This window comes from Melospiza georgiana, chromosome 8 (assembly GCF_028018845.1).
Source record: "Melospiza georgiana isolate bMelGeo1 chromosome 8, bMelGeo1.pri, whole genome shotgun sequence".
NCBI lineage: Eukaryota > Metazoa > Chordata > Aves > Passeriformes > Passerellidae > Melospiza > Melospiza georgiana.
In genome coordinates, this window is record NC_080437.1 from 1,399,075 (window position 1) to 1,420,709 (window position 21,635).

The window sequence follows — 21,635 nt, forward strand, 5'->3', positions numbered from 1 at the left end:
GCCGTGCCCTGGAGCTTGTGTCTCGCTCAGCGCGTCCCTCTCCCTCGGCGCAGCTTTGGGAGGCACTGAGGATGAGGAAGGCTGCCCGCTGTGGGCGCACGCCATGGCTGCTCCCCACATCTCCTCAGCAGAGCTGCCGGCCCGGGCGGGATCCCGCCTCCCTCAGTGCGGGACACACCGGGCCGGGCGCTGTGGGGAAAGGGCGCGCTGAGGCGTTCAGGGGCTGGCGGCGAGGCGGGTTAAATGTGTGGTTTAGTTTAAAAAAAGGATAATAAATCAGTGCGGAGCGCCAGGGCGGTAGAAAGGACTCGCAGTCTCTATCGGCGCTAGGAAGTGACGGGATGGGCCCGCCGGCCCCGCCTGCCTCAGCTGAGCTTTAACTCGGGGCTGTGCTGGCCGGGGTGTAACAGGTTAGAGAGCACCTGGCCGAGCGCAGCCTGCGGCTAAACCGTGCACGCCACAATGCAGATTCCCATTTTTACGGTTGATGCGTTTACAAACCGGCCGTTTTCTGGAAATCCTGCGGCAGTTTGTCTGCTTGAAAATGTAAGTTTAAAAAACCCCAACTGTTTTTTGAGGTACTGCAATGACATTCGCCGTTCTGTACTTGGCCTGAGCACTCAGCGCTGCGTGAGACTTGCTTTCTTTACTCGAGACTTCGGTTTTTCAGACCATGGGACAAGAATACTGAGAAATTAGCAAAGGAGTGCTTTTTTTTTTTTTTTTAATTCATCAAAACGATGTAATACAAGACAACGTTTGAAGTTTTTGTGGGCTGTTAACATGTTAAGGAACAAACTGGATTTGAGTTAAGAGAAATGGCTTAATTTCTTCAAGAATAATTCAGAGTAAAAGTTCTGAAGAATTAAGAAGGACTCACAGTGAGCTCCGAAAAGTAACGCTGTAAAACAGAATCGGTGCTCAGCTGAAGGATTAAACTGTGGGGTTTGATTTTGGTGTGGGTTTTCTCCCTTTTTTTTCTTGAATTTTTCCTCTTTCTCTGGATAGAAAAAGAGCAGGTGCAGGCCTTGATCTGAGTCTTTCACCATTAGTGTGTTGGGTTCAGCTTTAGCCAAGTTTAAACAAGCAATGGATGGTGGTTTTGGTGCAGTTGACAGTAGTTATCCTCCTCATCAGGGTGTTGTGAACAGTTGATGCCAATTGGTACCAATTTCTAACAAAAGCAATTATTAAGATGGATCAGAAATTTACAGGCCTTGTGTTGTTTGCATAGTAACTCCTGATAAAAATTGCAAATATGAAAATATGTGTAGAGTAGCCAGTGGCAACAGCTCGAAATGCCAACGTGAATCCTTTCTAGAGTTCCTAAGTCTGTTTAAATTACCAGGTCAGCCAAAGCTATGACTGGGAACATCTCTCTTCAGGCTTATTTTTGGCCCCATAAAATCTGAATACTCTCAAAGTTATCTCTGTATTAAAATTATGAGCTTCTAATTTCATTTTTTAGTATTAATTTTACTTTATTACATCAAGATACCATGAAGCTACCTTACTCGCATGACTTTGGGATGCAGATGTTTAAATTTTTCTCCAGTTCCTGGAGAAGCTAAAGCCGAGATCCTAATTCAGCATTTTATTCTAAGATTGAAGGAATTGTGATGCAGCCACGCAAAACAACTGTTCTCTGCTCCCTCCAGAGTCTCAGCAGATGCTTTACAGAAAAAAAAAAGCAGGAGAAATAAATGCAAGAATGGCAAAACCTGTCCTCTCTGCGTCTCAGAGGTGCCACAGGATGGCAGTGTTTCAATAAAGTTCCGTGCCGTTAAAAAGAAAGGTTGTTTTAATAACGTTTTTGCTGGTCCTTGTCCTGGTCTAGGATCTTTGCAGTGAGTGGCAGAACTCTTCCTGGGGCAGGGGGAATGTAACTGTGCTGTAGAATGCGAGGATGTTGTTTAACCGTACGGAATTCAGTCTGCAGGTGCAGACGATCAGTTGCTGGTTATTTTGTAGCTGTGGTGTGGCATTTTGGCTGAAAAGGGTTAGTTGTTGAAGGAAGTAATTCAGGTTTAAAGGACGCATTTTTATCTCAGAGGCTGAACCTGACCAGGCCACTTCAGCACTTTGTTTTGCTTGAGTTTCAGGATTTGAAAGATTAGATTCTCAAAGCTGGCCAGTCAGCAGAACCATGAGGAAAGAGCAGTGGAACGTGGGCCAAGGAGAATGTTATACAATCCCTGGCCTTGGGTGGCTTGGGATCAATGTCCACTGCCTTAAATCACAGGCACTTTGGGAGCCCCAGCTCTTTCATTTCTTCTTTTTTCTCCAATTTGTCTCTTCTCAGCTCCTATATTGTCCCACTTAAAGTCCTTTTTATTCTCAGAGATTATTGTGAATTAAAACTGAATCCATGTTATTTTATAATTGAAAATTGTCTGTGTTTGACAGAAAGTTTGATTCTGCACTTTTTGGCCTTTTCTTGACTGGATTTGTTACGTCTTCCCTAGGACCTGGATGAAGATTTGCACCAAAAGATTGCAGCAGAAATGAACCTTTCAGAAACAGCTTTCATCAGAAAACTGAAACCTGGAGATGACTTCACCAAAAGTTAGTGGCTCTGCTTACAAGAAAGCATCAGACCAATGCAGAGCTCATTCAGAGCAAGATAATTCATACCTGAGCTCACTGCAGTACAGGCTCTGTTACACCAACAAAACCATCTATGGCCTCTGAACTGCAACCTGGCCTCCAGACCATGACTCTGCCTCTGTAGGATTGATTTCATAATACAGACACGGAGGCCTTGTCTTCTAAATAATTCCTGTCCAGGACAGGGGAAAATCTGTGCAGCATGCAGAGGTTGTTGGCCTGGCTCAAAAGGGATAGCTTTTCTGAAAACTCAGTGTGGAATGGGTACCTGGAGCTGTGTTTAGGGCCAAAACTGGTTGTAGCATGCATTTTGATTAACTGAAACATCATCACTTTATTTATATATTGAGGTAAAATTAAGATCTAGACTTCTTCCACTTAATAAACTTTATTTTTCCAAGGTTCCTGCTTTGGGCTCAGATGGTTCACCCCAGCCAGTGAAGTTCCTCTCTGTGGTCATGCTACTCTGGCATCAGCTGCTGTGTTGTTTCATGTACAAAGTAGGTCTATAACCTATCTATTCCTATAGTTCTTTAGAGCATTTACTCCTAATTAACATCTCTGGTTTTTAAGACAAAGGCAATTAAGCATTGAGAACATCTGTAGGACACAGCTGGAGGTACCCTGGGTATCTTTCACTGCTGCTGTGTAGTTCCAAGGCTGTGGTGTGATGCCTGCCCTCTGACTGCCATGCCCTGCTGTTACTCTGGTTTGGGAAAGGTGCTAAATATGCAAATGTCATCTGGGGGAGGCAGAGAGGATTTGATGAATAGGGAATATTGCTCTTTCTGTTAAAAGGGCATTCCCATTCATTCTAGGCAAATGCAGGAGTGATTCCCTGACAATTGCTGTGTTTATTAGCCTCAGCAGATTTGTTGAGTTAGTTGGGAACTTTGCCCAGAATACAATGTTGCTCTAGATATATTTGAGCTGCATAACTAACTTTTTCTGAATGTACTGAGCTACTCTTAGGGCTGTGACAATTTGGATTAAAATTACACTGTTTGATAATGTTGCAATGTTCTCTCTCTAGAAAATACAAACTCAGTTCTCACGTTTGTGACTCTGAGTGGGGAATTAAAGGCCAGACAAGTGGAAGATCATATTGTCCTGGACTTGCCACTTTACACAGCCTACCCCCAGGTTAGTCAACATTTTATTCAGGACAGGCTTTCAAGGAAAGTGTGTGTTTGTATGTGTATGTCAGTCTATGTGTCTGTCTGTAGTTACATAGATACATACATATATATTGCATTTTTTACAGTGTGTGTTTGTTTTTTTTCTTCAGGAACTTAAGGAAGTAGAAGAATTAATAAAGGTAAAAGAAAAATCCATCAGTTGTCTTAGAAAAACATTTATAATAGCTTTGCTTATTTTTTATGTGTTAAAATGGTTAAAAATGGTGACAAGGCACTGCTTGATGTGCTCCTGCATTGGAAACACCAGATTCAGAGCTCTCAGTAATGAGTCAGTGGGTCAGGGAATGGAGTTCTCCAAAGAGTGCTGAACCTGTGTCTCCCATTTCCATTGACCAAAGTGTCAATATTTATTCCAATGGCATTTTCAGCCTTTTGTGTGCATAAGAGGGCAGTCTGTGTCCTTGCCCTCCTCTAGGTCCTGGATTCCTTCCCAAATCGATGTGTTTGGGACTTGTAACTCCCCCATATCCACTCCAACACTCGGTGCATGTGCTTTTCCTGCTTGCATGTGCTTGAGGGTTGCATGGCAGACCTTGCATGAGCCCTCTTCTGGCAGGAAAGGTGCTCTGTAGAAGTGCTAAGGGAATAACATTTCGTGTCCAAGTGCTGATGGGTTTTTCCTGTCCCTGCATTGCCCCAGGCAGCTGTTGGTGACATGAGTGTCCAGGACATCCGCTACTCTCCCGACACAAGGAAGCTGCTGGTCCGCCTCAGTGACACCTATGACAGGTACACTGCCCTCTTTCATTGTGTTAACCTGGAGTGCAGACACTGAGCTGGCCTCCTTATCCCTTACATACCAGGCTCTTCTGTCTAGTGTTAAATCAGGTGGAGGTTAGAGACCTCTGATTTCAGTTTCTGTGTGAAGTGGTTATTTTATCTTGTAACAGGAGCTTACTGAAGCTGCAAAGCTGAGTAGGATCATTGTGAAATCTGTCCTCAAGAGAAGGAGCTGTAGGAAACAGATTTTAATGATTTTTCCCATCCAGCTGAATCTAAAGATGGGAAGTTGGGAGCCCTGCTTCAGTTCAGGGCACATTGGCAGAGTGCCAGGGATTCTTCCTTCCCTGGGTCTGTAATCTGCTTATTCATGCTTAACAGCACCATAAGTGGCTTTAGGGAGAGAATTCCAATTCAAATTATTCCAAAGCATGTGGCAATCTCATCTGAACTTCATTGTTAATTCAAGCATGATTTAGGTATATACTGCTGAAGCATAACTTCTTTAATCAGCCAAATTACTATTATTACAAACTTGAAGTTTGGCCTAACTAATGGTTAAAGTCTGGGGTGCTGGGAAAAAGAAATATTCTCAGCTGAGTATTTATAATTTCACTCTTTCAGACTGTTTTGTTGGGAAGCATCAGGCAGGTGTAGACTGCTTTAGAATGCCACGAAAACCTGAATGATGTTAGTTATTTGCCTGCTCTGAAAGGAGGTGGAGCACTGGGTACATTCCATAGTGAGGCAAGAATTCTTTCAATGATTCAAATGTTGAAATGTTGAAACAAGGTGAATTTTTGGGTTTTTTTGGTGGCTGATATTTCAGGATGCTCTGTTTTCAGAGATAAATAGGAAACACATGGCTTGATGTTTCTTCTCTGCTCATTCAGAGTGCATGAGTTTCAAGGTGATTTTTCTGTGAAATACCATTGTGAGGACAATGCTAGGGGTCTAGGCTCCTCTAATATTTTAGGGCTGGATTTGAATTGTAGAGAAGATGATTCCATAGCTTTGTTTTTCTTTTCAGTACTTATATTCATGTAAAATGAATTATGGGCTATTAAATTTTCAAAATTATATTCAAGGTCCGTGTTGGAAAACTTGAAAGTGAATGCACAACACTTTTTGTCAGCTGAGAAGACAGGGAAATTGAAAGGACTCATACTCACTGTCAAGGGAAATTCCAGTGGAAAAGGCCATGACTTTTACTCCAGATATTTTGCACCTTGGGTTGGAGTTCTGGAAGACCCTGTTACAGGTATGTGTTTCTATCATGAGCAGCTCATACTTTTTGTTTCAGTTCAATTTAAAGGTGCTTATTCAGATTCCTTAATCTCTTTTTGTACTTCGGAGTCTCTTATAAATTACTGGTTTATATGGATAGCAGGAGTGCTCATTAAAATAAAAACTTTTATGGCTGAGGCAGACTCATTCAGAAAAAATCAAATCAGCTTCTTACAGATATTCATGTGTCTTTTTCAGTATTACAATCAGATAAAAGTGAGAGTCTGGCTCATTACTGGATGAGTGTTGCAGTGGAAATTTCTATCCTCTTCTGGTGGTGTTCTTTTTTTGTGGCGCTTTGGGTTTTTGTTTGGGTTCTTTTGCAATGCATTTCAGCTGAGATCTTGCCTGGTTCCTGCCCCTGCTGGTGTTCTCAGGCCTGTGGGAGCTCAGCTGGCTGCCTGGGCATGCTCCTGCCTGTTCTGACATTGCTGCAGGATGCTGTTCATGCTTAGGTGCCATTTCAGTATTAGTCTGCTGAGAACTGCAGCTAATGATGATGCCCTCACCTAGTAAGATTTCCTTTGGAGCTGGAGGATGTGGCAGTAATACTGCTTTACCATAAATGGAAATGATAAACTCTAAAGTTCTGTCTGCTGTGCAGACTCTTAGGTTTTTTCACCCTAAAAACACATGGCACTTGATTTATGATATTTACATTTTGACTATGCTTACTCTGTAAAGTAGTGATTATAATTTAATTCTGTACTTTGTTTTCCAATTTCTTTTAAGGGTCTGCTCATGCTGTTTTGAGCAGCTACTGGTCAGAGCAGCTGGGGAAGAAAGAAATGCTTGGTAAGAGAAACTGTTTTATTGCAAAGCTGTCCATTTGTGTAAATCTACTCACTAGAAAAGAGAGGGTTGTATTACTACTGCAATCCAAACCATGGCAATAACTCCCTGTCCATTTCCTCAAGATGAATAGAATATTAAGTAATATTTTGTGTGTGAGGTAATCTCTGAGAAATTGCTTTCTTTCCTATCCACCACCATGACACATCATGCCCCAGGGAGTTTGAAGTGCTGGTTTCTGGATCATAACTCTCTGCTGTCAGTATTTGATCTTGGCTTTGGGGTTTTACTTCTCACGACCTTGCATCATAGCTGAAGCTTGGGGAAGCTCAGGGGATGTTTGTGTTTGGTTCAGTCAGTGAGATATGCCTGTTAGGTCACATCTTTGTTACTAAGCAGGTGGAAAGAAGCCAAGAGAAGCTGCTACCATGTGCCAGTGCTGTGGGAGGGGTTTGGGTGACTCCTTGCTTCTCCTGTTCCTGCTGCTTTGCCAGAGAACAGAACAAGAGAAGCAACACAAAATACTCTCATCCCCCACCTGGTTCCCAAGAGGGGACAGGGGGCAGTTCTGCACACAAACCTTTGGCCACATTTAGTCTAGAGCAGAGGGTGGGTACTTGATCTAATAAAGTGCTTTGTCCATAAAAATAAACACTTTTCCAAACAAACAGCTAGCCTGAATATAAGCCTTTCTGTATTGGGTAAAATGAATCTCAGAATGGATTTTCTTGAGGATGGGAAGTCTTTAAAAGCTCCACCATGAACAGGACCTGCTCCATCATGGACCAAAGGAAAGATTTAATGTTCTGTCCCAAAGGTCTTGTATTCACATTTACACCACACAATATCTGTAATTAAGTAATGCTGGGGGGAGGTGGGGGGGAATCTCAACATGTTTTCTGAAGATGAAAAACTGCCTTTGGTAATGTGTCCTTTAGGACTGGCTGTTTCTCAGAAGCTTTGGACATTTCTGGATGTTAATGTGGGACTGAACCTCCCCACACCATCTATAGACACTGCTTCTTTAAGTACTCAAACAGGCTGCAATTCTGTCTGTACTTATAATTCACACTTTCTACCTGTTTTGCATTTTCTTGTATTTTCTATGTACTGTCCCTGTTGTGCTTTTAGAGAAACTAGCTCAAGCAGCCAGGGCAACTGATACTGTCATCAGCTTCCCTAATGTGTTCAGCACAAAAACAGTCCTATCTGTCCACAAGATAGGTTTGTGTTGTTTGAGGGTTTTTTCATGCATATTTCATGCAGATATGTCCTCAAACTTCTTCTGTGTTAGAAATCGTGCAGAACTGTTTTAAACAGGACAAGTTGATGTATGTTTATGAGAAATAACTTTTCCTTTCATGTGTCTGTCTGAGAGATATCAGGTAGTACTGGGCAAATTCTACTATTAATGAGATTATTTGGAAAAGATAGCTGGCATTCAAGGGCATTCCATATCAGCAAGTATTAATAAATAAGAGCATCTTTGCACTTTTTAGAAACCTCTGTGGTGCCTTCTGCAATATCTGATACTTTTTATTGCAAGAATAAAGGAAGATTTCTTCCATAGAATGAAGCATCTGTTAGTTCCCAAATAGATTGCACATAAAGTAATATAAAAATGTGGAACATGAAATCTGTTGTCAGATCTCTCTGGCTATTGAGGCCTTTAGGAGAAGGTCAGCTGAAGCATCAGACTTAATTTCCTGTGTTTGGGTTCTCTTCCTACTTTTTTTAGAGTAAATTCTCAAACAACAACCACTCCCTCTAACCACAAAGAGAATTTTCCAGTACTTTTACAAGGTGAAATACTTCATGATCTTTCCTTGAAGCTGGGTCCATGTCCTTGAATTTGAGCTGCTTGTTCAGTCAGGGCTTTGTAGCAGTCCTTGCCTTTCTTGCATTTGAGGAGTCTCTGCAATGTGTACAAGCTATAATCTCTCAGATGTACAGACTTCCACAGTTGCTGGAGAATGCAGTGCATAATTTGTGTGTGTATTCAGTCCTTCACACTGCTGTCACGTTTCTAAGGTAACATTTATAAACCTGCACAAGGAATTCCAGACAGCCAAACCAATTAGAGAGCACTTCCCAAATTATTGTGATGACAAGGGCTTACCCAGGACAGTGTTTATCTCAGTTTAACCTAGGGGAATCTTGCTACACCAGTTTACTTGGGACAACTCTATTTATTTGTGGGGAAATTTGTTTCTTTTTACTGCCTTTAACATCTCTGATCCCTTCTGGTACAGCATTTATAGCTATAAACCTGGTACAGGTTTATGGTTTATAGCATTTTAGGGTTGTTTTTTGGAGGGCAGAAACGAAACAAAAATTACCACCAACATTACTAGGAACAACAAAACACATAAAGAGCCAGAAGAAGTTGCTTTGTTAAGGTACAGTGAATCTACCTGTATTTAAGTTTTTGCTAATTTGAATGCTCATGAAGTCAAGAGTTTTCATTGCAGTTTTCATCTTTTACAAGTAATCTCAACACACAGATTGACAACATCAGATTTATGCACAAGTGTTACATTTCTTCAAAGGAGAGGTGTTTCCCTCCATCAATCACCAGATTTGCCCACCTTTTTTCTTAGGGAAAAAAAAAAAAAGTCTTGGAGATCTTTGCTTGGCTTAAGGAACAAATGCTTCTTTCAGCATTCCTCTCTAGGGTTTAGAAATTCAAGCATAATACTGGTGCTTTCCTAAGTGTTATTACAGGAGTGTCAGTTATTCCTGAGCTGATGGCATTCTGATGGCATTCAGAAGGAAATCCATTATTCCTTCAGTTGGTTAGGCAGGGGTCATTGAGCTCCATGCAGGCTGGTGAGGAGCTCCAGAAGAAGAGGATAATGTTTGTGCAAGGCCCCCAGCTGCTGTGTGAGTGCAGGGGTGTGATGCTGTGCTATCACCAGCCTTGTGGCTGCTCCAAGCTTTCCTGTGTGTCAGGTTAACCACAGAGGAGCCCAGGGCACGCTGAGCTCAGCTTTAGATGCTGTCTGTACACTTGTACATACTTGTTTTCATAGCAGATATGTATAAAATCTGTGTACAGTGAGAAGTGCTCCTGTAAATACAGGTGTGGGATCTAAAAGGGGAGTGCACTTCAGAGATGCCTGAAGCCTCCAGAGGCACTGCTGTTAAATGAAATCCTCTAGGTACTGAAATGTTCCCGTTTACTCTAGGACATGGCATGAAATACCTGTGCTTTTGTGTGACAGAAGGAATAGATCAAGGATTATTTTCATACAAGCTTGTCTAAGAATTTCTTTTGTGTGTTATTTTTTGTTTTTCTTCTACTTCGGAAGTTTCTTCCAAAAAAGAAAAGTAAAATAAAATGGACCAATATCAAAACAATCTCAGCAATCCTGACATGAAAGAACTAAGAGTTTGGACATTTAAAGAAGAAAAAACCAAACCAACCTTTGAAGAATTGAAACAATTAGTCTCTTTTATTTCAGTCTCCTGTTGTGGAAGACCTTGGTGTGTCTCCACACCTGGCAATAATGATTGATCAATTTTAGCTGGCATGGGTCTTGTAAGAGTCTAAAATATTCACTTCAATTACTACTTGAAGCATTGCTCCGTTCACAGGTGGTGTTCTGACAAGTTAAAAACAAGCCATGGTTCTATAAATGGAAAAGAACAGAAAGTATCAATCTCTAAATAGCTCCTGTTTCTGCTCTTTGAGAGTGCTTGCTTTGTCTGGGAATGTAATCTAATCAAAGAAGGGCTTTCTTAGCAGCAGTGCCTGAGAGAGAAATAGTTTCAAAGCATACGGCATGTATGGCATCAGAGAACCTGTGCTCTGTTGGGGTCTGAATACAATCTCTACCCAATTTATAAATTGTGGGTTTGAGGGGAAGAATGTGCCCCTTAGCTTTGGACAACTTCTGGAGCAGTTGGAAGTTCATTGAGTAAGAGGACTGAACATTATTGCCTCTTCATCCCTTTAGAGCCTTTCACAAAAGCAACACTGCTCAGAACTCTCCTAAATGCCATCTGAGCCAGACCCTTTTCTGGTCAGGCAACTAGAATGAGGCTGCTGAAATGAGTTAGAGACTCCACGTGCTGGGTGAACCCCATCCCAGCTGTGTATGGCTCAGCAGTCCAGACAAAAGCTGAATTCTCTAAGCAATTACAAGCAGGAGGCTGTTTGTGCTTCAGGTTTGCCCAGGTGTATTCAATTATATCTTCAGGATTCTATAAATCAATATCTGTTGCATCCTGTGTAAGAATTTGGTGGCAGTTTCTGACAGCTGAAGCAGCATCTACATTTCTTTGTAGACTTTTCCCACTGCCTTTGTGAGCTTGTTACCCTTTAGCCAGGCACATTCTTTGAATGCAGTGTCAGCTTTTGGTGTCCAGTGCCAGTGAAATGGTCATTCCTTCTCATGCAGATAATGCTTGGTGTTCTTCCTCCTTCCCTCCAAAACCTCTATCCCATGAGGGAGAATTCAGAACTTCTTAGATACATGGAAGAAACTAAATTTGCTGCAACAAAGCAAACTGCCCCTCAGTGCTTGTATGAAGTAGCAGTTTTGTCAGGCTCAATAGAAAAGGTCTGGTTGGAAATACACCAACCTCAGCTGACCTTCATCCCTGAAGGCAATAAATCCAGGGTGTCCCTGCTGCACTGTTGGCCCTGGTGCTGCTGGTTTCTGAGCCAGAATCCTCCTTTCCCTTAGATTTCATGGATTTCTAAGGAATTTGTGACACACAGTAGTTAAGTTTAACTCTGGGTTCTTGTTTCTCCTCAGCGTTTCAGTGCTTCCGCCGCCTCAGCTGACCTTCATCCATGAAGGCAATTCATCCATGGTGTCCCTGGTGCACTGCTTGCCCTGGTGCTGCTGGTTTCTGAGCCAGAAGCCTCCTTTCCTGGAGATTTCATGGATTTCTAAGGAATTTGTGACACACAGTAGTTGTTTAACTATGGGTTCTTGTTTCTCTTTAGTGTTTCAGTGCTCCCGCCGCCTCAGCTGACCTTCATCCATGAAGGCAATTCATCCAAGGTGTCCCTAGTGCACTGCTTGCCCTGGTGCTGCTGGTTTCTGAGCCAGAAGCCTCCTTTCCCTGAGATTTCATGGATTTCTAAGGAATTTGTGACACACAGTAGTGTTTAACTCTGGGTTCTTGTTTCTCTTCAGCGTTTCAGTGCTCCCGCCACCTCAGCTGACCTTCATCCATGAAGGCAATTCATCCAAGGTGTCCCTGCTGCACTGTTGGCCCTGGTGCTGCTGGTTTCTGAGCCAGGAGCCTCCTGTCCCTTAGATTTCATGGATTTCTAAGGAATTTGTGACACACAGTAGTTTTTCACTCTGGGTTCTTGTTTCTCTCCAGCGTTTCAGTGCTCCCGCCACCTCAGCTGTCCTTCATCCATGGTGTCCCTGCTGCACTGTTGGCCCTGGTGCTGCTGGTTTCTGAGCCAGAAGCCTCCTTTCCCTGAGATTTCATGGATTTCTAAGGAATTTGTGACACACAGTAGTTTTGTTTAACTCTGGGTTCTTGTTTCTCTTCAGCGTTTCAGTGCTCCCGCCACCTCAGCTGACCTTCATCCATGAAGGCAATTCATCCAAGGTGTCCCTGGTGCACTGCTTGCCCTGGTGCTGCTGGTTTCTGGAGCCAGGAGCCTCCTTTCCTGGAGATTTCATGGATTTCTAAGGAATTTGTGACACACAGTAGTGTTTAACTCTGGGTTCTTGTTTCTCTTCAGCGTTTCAGTGCTCCCGCCGCGGAGGAGAGCTGAAGATTTCCGTGCGCGGTGACGGCAGAGTTGACATTGCTGGGCAGAGTGCTGTGGTGCTAAAAGGAAACCTGACTTTGTGAAAGAGCTGCCACCAGTCTCCCTCTGCTCTCACTAATCACTAATGTTACTCTAATTATGCTGATTTTATCTCAGCTCTAGGCAGTGAATTACTGCTGTTCTCAAAATCTTTTATTACTCACTGGCCATTTTTCAAAATTGCCTGAAAGTACTCGCTTCTCATCTTCAAAATCCTTGGTATTGCTCACTTCCATCTTGCCACTTCCTATGTGCACTGACCAATGAAAACGTTCGAGTACAGCTATCTTGTTTTTCTGCCTTGAAGTGATTCTTCTCTTTATTTCCAAATTCCATGTTAAAATCCCTTACTGCATCTTGGATTAAACTGTAAGCATCTGTTTGATAATCAAACTTTTCCCATGTAGATAATTTTTCATGAAATCTGAATTAATTTTTTAAAAAAAAGTATATTTTCTTGGCTATTATTGAAATGGCAGCCATGTTCACTAACTTACTTGAATTAAAATATGAAAAAATATAAATGGTTCAGAAATGTGCCTTGTGGTTCTGGTTCTCTTTTATGAACAGTATTTTTTGAAGTCAAATGATATTGCCTTTGATCATAGCACTGCTGCTTAGTCAATACTTTTAATTAAAGGTTTAGTAGATTTAACAGATTGACCTTGTGATGCACCTAAAGCTGATTAAAATCTGAGGGGAAACTTTATTGGTTACAGCAATGTCAATTATTTTTCAAAACCTGAAGATTTTCTCCTAAACTGAAAGTTTCTTCTATAATCTTTGTGAAGTGTACTGCTTCAGATTTTGTCACCATGATGTGGTCTTTCACTGGATTTATTGGGAATATGGAACTTTCAGTGACTCTAGCTAAAACTGTTTTCTCTTTCAAGTCACCTCTGTCTTGAGCTTTGCTTCAGTTCTTTGCAATATTTCGGGGTGATGTGTTTTGAATTCAGAAGACACTCTAATACTGTGGGAACAGTGGGGTGACATATCCCATTATAAATCATCAGGAACTTAATTGTGCCAAGTTCCCGTTTTTCCATTTATTTTGAATTTTATCAGAATTTTGCTAGTTACATCTTACTTAAGTCCAAGCAGCTGGACAAGCAGCAGTGTGAGAATCTTAGTTTAAGTAGAAAATTCTATCTCCTGAAGCTACAAAGAGCATACCAAAAATGAGATTTAAATGCACTGCTCAGTTCAGGGCTAGGACAAGGAGTATCCAAATGGAAATGCACGTTCTTCTCCTGCATTCAGTCTTGCTGGAGTTGTGGAGCTGCAGGATGATTTATACACATGGGCTCGTGATCAGGTGCAGGTCACAGCTGTGGTGGCAGCTTTGGCCCTGGCCTCCTGTCCCCACAGCTCAGGTTGTTCCCTGGATGTTCCCTGGTTGTTCCCTGGGTTGTTCCCTGGTTGTTCCCTGGGATGTTCCCTGGGATGTTCCCTGGATGTTCCCTGGATGTTCCCTGGTTGTTCCCTGGATGTTCCCTGGGTTGTTCCCTGAATGTTCCCCGGATCCTTCCCTGGATGTTCCCTGGGTTGTTCCCTGGATGTTCCCTGGGTTGTTCCCTGGGTTGTTCCTGGGTTGTTCCTGGCTTGTTCCCTGGCTTGTTCCCTGGATGTTCCCTGGGTTGTTCCCTGGGTTGTTCCCGGGTTGTTCCCTGGGTGTTCCCTGGGTTGTTCCCTGGGTTGTTCCCTGAAAGTTCCCCGGATCCTTCCCTGGATGTTCCCTGGATTGTTCCTGGCTGCAGGCACTGTGCACCTTCTGGAGCAGCAATGCTGCTGCTTTCATTCTTCCTGCTGGTTTAGGCAAAGCTGAATTTGGCCCATAATCAGAGGAAAAAAGGCTTCTTCAGGAGTAAAAGTGAACTAAAGAACCAGCTATTGTTCACCCATCCACATTTAACAAATAGACAGTACAATAATTTGTTTTACTCAAGAGGACTAATAAAGAACAAGGCCCATACATTTCAAAGAGACTTGTTATATAAATTTCCTGACCAAACTAATATCTTTGCTGCTTAAAGCATTTTTTTTATAGTTTACTACTACTTTGTCTCTATTTCTTTTCAGGATAGAAAAATCACCAGAGCTCAGGTGGGAGGCTATGCAGTAATGTGTTTGTAATCAACGTGTTAGTTAATCAGCCATGATTTATTAATGATGAATTAATTATACCTGATTGTGCAGTTCTGCTGCCTAAATGGAGCTTTAAAGGAGTTATTTTATTAATCATCATTGTCTAATTGCAGACATTTACAGAAAGATTGCTAATTAAATATGCAACCATATGCAAAACAAGTACGGCTGCTGAGGGTGGCAAGAAAAAGAGCACTTATTTTCTGAGGAGCAACTTTATTCTCATGAAATATTGTGTAGCTGACCTGGTGATCCTAATTATTCACTAAGATTTATTTTAATGTATTGCACATTTCAGTTAATAAAAAAGGAAATAAGCTGTGACAAATTCTATCTTCCCATATAAAAAAATAGGTTGTGCAAACTTAAAGTAATATTATTTAGCCCTTGTGTGGCCTTGTTTCACATCTTTTTTGCAAAGGATTTGTTTAGTGTCTGTGGTGCAGAGGATTTGCAGAACTGTTTTGTGCTGCTCTCTTAATTAAAAGACTGGTGGCATAGAGATGTGTTGAACCAAGAGCAAATTACGTGGAGGGAAACACAATTCCAAAAATTCCTGTGCACTTGAGTGTTATTTATTGGGAGAGTGTCCAACAGAAGCTCCAGGCCACTGTAAGGCTGGAGGAAATCCATGGCTAGATCCAGCAGCTCAGATATGAACTTTTAAAATGCCCTTTTGCTTATTTTGCTCATGTAGGGGCCAGGAGGAAGGAGGCAAACCAGGAAACTTCAGTGAGCAACAGAAACCACACACATTTACTGCTATGGAAATGAATGTAGAGCTAAAAGGGGTGTAAAGAAAATAGGAATAATGCAATAAGCCATTTAACAGGTTTGCTTAAAGGAGGCATGGAAATACTTTGCATTTCTTTAGCATTATTTATATGAGAATACACAGAAAACACACATTAAAGGTTGTTATTAAATTTGGAAAGTTTTCCAAGAAGAAGGAATTATAAAGGCTTCATGAATGTGCACACAGCAAGAGGTCATAGAAAGGAGCCATGTGTTCCATAAGGGATGGGAAGGGAAATTAGCAACAGATGAGGCAGTTATTTCTGGGAAAGGAGAGATTTCTTTGTCTCAGTATTCATCAGAGTGACAGGGAAACATGCCGGGAACAGAGGGAACCTTCCCAGAATTAAAGAAAATACCCAAAACCTAAATTAAAATAAAGGGTGATGCTTGGTCAGGTAAAAATTAAATTAGTTCAATTAAAAACTGAAAAATATGCCAATTAAGCACGTTTTATTCTCACAGCTATTTTTTCCCCCCAAGGAATAAATCTATCTTGAAATTAATTAAGAGACTTAAACAGAACCACAGAACTAGGGATTTTTCTCAATTGCTGAGTCACTGTCCTTTTGTTTCCTGAAGTTTACTGCTAGCCATAAATAAAAATTTCCAAACAATAGGAAGGTGGAAGAGCAAAAGCCAGGATGTGACCAGATAGTCAATGGTGTGTATGGGTTTTTTCCCAGGAAGTTGGTTTTAGACTAAGACATTTAGATCGAATGTCTAAAGCAGAATATGAAGAGAAGAAACATTTCTAACTTTGATGCCTTTGTGGAGACTGGAGACTGCAGTGTGATTTTCTTGATTTTTTTTTCTGTTTCAGAAAGCTTCCTTTCTCCATAGTTAGTTATGGCTGGAAACAAAAATAAATTAGAATCTCCACAGCTGGAATAATTTCAGTCACCCTTGTTTGGGAAGAAATGGCTCGGTCCTGAACAATATAATTCTGTTTTAAGAACAGACTTTTGGGCTTTATTGTGTTTACATGTAGCAGCTTTCTAACTATGTGTCTGGTTGACTTCCATAGTTAACATCACAGCCTCTTTTCTTAACTGTATTTTTAGGGATTATGGGCATTAAAACTTTCAGAAACCTTTCAGCAGTCACTTAATAGCAAAAATGAACAAAGTACCCTCTTAATAACAAACTGCAGGCAGTTTTTAATAAAGTTACAATTTCAGCAGAAAAAAAAATGTAGATTAAAAGGAAACACCTGCTCCTGTAAATTACTATGCTGCAGGTACCAACCCAGGAGACTCTGCAGATGGTTCTGTATTTGCAAACCTGACCTCAGCACCCCTTCATCAATCTCCCACTGATTGATTCTCTCCAGAGCAGAACACTCCATATCCCAAGGTACTAGAAGACACCTTGGAATTAAATTAGTTCCAGACAGAAAACCAGTTAATTGGTATTTCTGTTTCATTTTGGAAGTCCTTAACAAAGGATTTGATTGTCTTGTCAAGCACCAGCACTGAGTGAAGAACAGCACAGCCAGTTCCAGGAGGAGCTCCAAGGGGAGCTGTATATAGAACGTGGTTTTTGCTGCATTCCTGGCTGGATGGCAGTGTGGATTAAGTTGTGCTATGCCCTAGGATTTTGAGATGGGCAAAACCAAGGTGGGATCTTGATCCTTAAAGGACTACAATATGAATTCATTGCTTCTGTTTGGCTTTCCTGCCCGCCAAGGAAAAGCAGGAGATATCTCAAGTTCTGTGTGTTTGTTTCCTCTCCTCAGTTGTTTTCAGGCATCTTTTAGTGAGAGCTGACACCGGTTATGGCATCTTTTCTTAACTAGGAGAAGTTTTCTTGCATGGTTCTAACTGGGCCTTGTGCAATTCATTGAAATCTTTTTGCATTGGGGGAGAAAACATCAACACCCTGTGTGGAAAAGAGCCTTGCTGGAAAAAGCAGAGACAAGCTCGTGTGCCCTGTGCAGTCATACATACGTGTTCCTGTTCTGTCACCCATATTCCTCAGCCTAGTGCTGGACTTTAAAAGCACCCCTAATTCTCCAAACTGACAGCACTTTCATCAGAGGCACATTTTTCAGTGCGTCTCAATTACACAAGTGTAATTATTACTGTGCTCAGACTGGTTTTTTTTCCTAAATTGTAAGGAAAAAAAAAAAGTAATACATATATTTTTGCTTCTCAATTATAAGTAAATAAGGCCAGCTGCAACAGAAATAGAGATGCCTTCCTGCATTTTTTGCAGGAATTAAAGCCCATGAGTAGTTGATGATACATCATAAACCATGATGAATGCAATTAAATAAGAATGATTGCATAATTTATTTTGTATGGAAAGAAGGGAACTTGTATAACAGCAGTGGCTGAAAATAGTTCTGTAAAAATTATTAGAACTCTTAATTTTAAATTTCCACTGTGATAATAATTAAGGTCCACTAAGACCTTAATTTAAGACCACTAAGACTAATAATTTACTTTCCCATCCTCAAGTTTGTAGAATTCAGAAGAAAACTCCACTGAAATCTGATTGAATGCTGACTTTCAAGACTCTTGAAATCCTGAAATAATAAGGAATTAAGAGAAACAATTTTCTTCATGGGATAGAAAAGCAAACACCTTTAGATATCAAATGCTCAGTCCTTTTGCTGTGTGCATGCAGCGCAGTGAGATTTTTGCTCTCCTAGCCATGGTTTATCACTTTATTCTGTGGCACCTGATGGGGAGCATTGCCCTTTGTGCATTGTGAGCCAGCATTAACTGTGAGCAGGCACACTGAGCGTTTCTTTATTCAAACTGCCTTTCCTGGTAGCTTTCAGAACACCCCCATCACATCCCATTCCTGGGAGCTCCCAAATGTGACATTGGGAGAAAATGAAAATCCAAACCCTCGAATGTTACCGTGTGCCTAACTAGAACATCTCAATCTTTTGGAGCTGCCTTTCTTTGCTGGGGACACCTCTGCGTGCAGACAAAGGAGCAGATGTGGGATGTGAGGGTGTGCGTGGGCAGGGAGCCCCAAGAGTTCCTCCTGCTTTTGGGGAGCAGTAACTGCAATATCAGCCCTTGGTGTAAACCCTCACTGAAAGTGACTGGAGGTTGCTTCGTTTGCATAACAGCTAAATTATAACGTAAAAATAATGCTATAAAGTGTTATAGTACAGTAAAAGTACAATAAAATTGAAGTGCGGTAAAATTGTACAATAACAGTACAATAAAATTGAAGTGAGATATATATATGTGTAGATTCTATATTTAATTTTTGTGTGTATATATATATGTGTGTGTATGTATATATATACCAATTTGTTTAAAGATTTCCTTTTATTCTTGATCCTTGCCGTTTTTGAGTAAGTTTCAAATTTCAGCGGATAAAGATAACCTTACTGTAAAGTTTTTTTTTTTTTAAAACTGGTCTTATGGAAAATGTAAAGATTGACCACTGTCCTCCCAGATGAGGTGAAGGCTCTGCTTTCCTGAACCAGTCACTTTGTAGTTCGCAGCATTATGCACTGTGGTCCTGGACAACCAAACCTTGTTTTTGCCTTTGGATACTGGATCAGCCCCATTAGCTGCACAAGGATTGCAGACACACGTGAAGTTAAGCATGAATGGAAAATTAGTATACAGAACATCAAATTAGAATTCTCATTTTCTTTCATAATGGGATTTTTGTGAGACTTTTTATCACCTGACCTTCTAAAACATGGTCATGGAATATTTATGTGACAATGCTTACATATTTCTAAAAGAAAAGGAACTGAGTCTGCAGCAGTGTATTTTAAAATATAATATACCCTTATGGACGTACAATGTTTAAAATGCCATGAGAGTGGATTTATGATTTACATAACTGAATACATGAAATCTGAATTATAGATATCAAAAGCATTTGGTCCATTATTTAAATAATTTAACTGGTTAGATATATATTATTCTGCATTTAAATAATTTAACTGATTATATATATATATATATATATATATATATATATATATATATATATATAAAATAGATATTATCTATAATCTATATATTATATATATAATATATTCTATATATTATATAGAATATATAGACTATAGAATATTGTATTTTATAGATGTATATTAAAATTGAAGTGCCTAGAAGAAGGTGCTTAGCTGAGAAAATGGAATTGAACACATTGTACTAGATCTGGTATTAACTGAGAGAATTCTTCTCTCTCATTTTTATGAAGCAACACTTGACAGTTCAGATCCTTGAAAATGTTACTGAAAATGCTGTCACTTCTTATTTGTACCTATTTCCTTGGTGCTTATATTTGCTTTCTGTATTTCTTCAGCGCAAAAGTGAAAGTTAAGAAATCTTCCAAACAAATATGTGGACTGCATGGCTCTTACCCCAGAAAGGCTCCTCGGGAAACTGATAGGAAGTACATTTATGTAACAGTTTTGCAGATATATAAAGTGAAGGATAATCGACCAAAGTCTCATTTGTGTAACAGCTTTGACCCATTAGGGGCTTTTAAATCATGCATCACTGACTTCAGGGTTGCTGTTGTCAAGCTACTTACAGACCCTAGTTAAATCAGGCATTTGGTAGTTTTGCCCTCATTGGCTTTTGTTTACCAGCAGGAGACAAAATATTTAATTAGTTTTGGGGCATTTCTAATCTCCTCGGGGCCAGCTCCAGCCGCAAAGCTGGACGCCACTGCCGAGTTAATTCCAGCCAGGCTGGCCCCTCCACTCCAACATATGGGCAACCCCCGAGCCCTCGGCAAAAGTTGCAGCTGAACTCTGGGCGGGCTGGGACCTCCCCGCTGGGAAAATGCTGCCACAAAGGGAAAGGGCCAGCGTCACCAGGGCAGGTCAAGGCAGCACTCAGAGCAAACAGCAGCTGGCAAGCTGTGCCAAGTGGAAATCAATGACAGGCAGGGCACTGGCTGGTAATTTTATGCCTGTTTACGCAGGAAAATAACTCCTTCTGAAGTGAAAAATGATTTTGCAAAAAGCATCCTTTGGCATCGCTCTTTCCATTGTTCCTTCTTGTGTTTTTATTAGTCAATAAATTATGGCACAATCTATACACAGTTTTGTTTTCAGCAAGCAACATTAACTGTAGCATTAATTATAGTTTTGGGAGATGAGGAGTTTTGAGAGTCTTCTTCCTAATTGGCTAGGAACCAGCTGTATAACTGTAATTAATTTCCAAGGTACATTACATTCCCTTCTCCATGTTGCAACAATCAGTCAGAGGGCTGGAAAAGAAATAAAACAAAGACAGTTCCTAATCTTAGGGACTGTGTGTTCCTGCTACTGCAAGCTGTTGCAGCTCAGTCCCCTCGAAACCTTCCCATGTTTTATTATTGTCACTTTCTATTCCTGCCTGCATCTCTGCTTATAGCTCATCTTGTGGCCCTTGTTTTTCCCCATTGCCTTTTATCACTTTTCTCTTTTCCCTGAAATTCCAGGTGATCCTGTCTAATACTGTAAGCAGACTGCCATGAAATTCAGTGAGATGACTTAGGGCTGAATATTAAATATACTCAGCCCTTTAGAGGTTCATGGCATTAGATAATACATTTTATCCCACACAGAGCTTCTTCCTTGTGTACTTTTCTGCTTTTGGAAAGGAGACCATTCTCTACTGGCTTTTGTTTTTTATCTACTTGTCAAGAAGTATTTCTGTTTCAAACAATTTACACCCTCATTTTCATCCTTGTATTGTTGTGCACATTGATGATTTCTGCAGGTGGAGTGCAGCAGGTTGCAGGTTTCCATCACAGCACTCCTTTCCACATCTCCTTGGGTTTTGTGGCAACAGCTGCAGGGAGATCTCAGCTTCAGTCTGAGCTCTTTATGCCTCTTGATGGAGAATAGAAAATAGACAGTGACTTATGCAGAAAAGTTTTAATAAAATAGGATGTAATTCAGTAATAAAATGCTGCAATTTTTTTCCTGCTTTTGAAGTACACCAAACTCCTTATTTGACCAAAATCTGCATGTGCGAGTAGGTTTTTTGTTTGCTTGATTATAAATAAGATTTTTTCTGATGAGGTATTTGTGAAACTCAGAGGGTGCACGTTGTTACACTCCTCTCCTTTGATACCATGACGCACCTTTTATATCTCTTTTATATCTCCCTTTCTCTGCTGCTCTTTTCCCCCTCCAGAGTAAACAGAGAGCTCCACTCCTGTATCAGCTCTCTCTGCCACAGGCTGGGATTAAGTCACTTCATTGCCAATACTGAAGTCTGCAGATACTGTATGAACAGGTTTAGGTCCCTGTGAGTCAGGAGTAGAATCCCCAGAGATAGGAGAAAAAGGGTATTAAGAAAATAAAAAAGGGTTGT

General features: G+C 40.9%; 1 protein-coding gene across 1 annotated transcript; it reads left to right on the top strand.

Moving 5' to 3' along the window:
• Positions 1-176: 176 nt before the first annotated feature.
• On the top strand, positions 177-12,996 carry PBLD (phenazine biosynthesis like protein domain containing). The gene is made up of 9 exons (XM_058028870.1): positions 177-546; positions 2,466-2,565; positions 3,009-3,107; positions 3,641-3,750; positions 3,896-3,925; positions 4,447-4,535; positions 5,615-5,787; positions 6,546-6,608; positions 12,322-12,996. The coding sequence occupies exons 1-9, from the start codon at positions 463-465 to the stop codon at positions 12,432-12,434; spliced, it is 861 nt and encodes a 286-aa protein (XP_057884853.1). The 5' UTR covers positions 177-462; the 3' UTR covers positions 12,435-12,996.
• Positions 12,997-21,635: the final 8,639 nt, after the last annotated feature.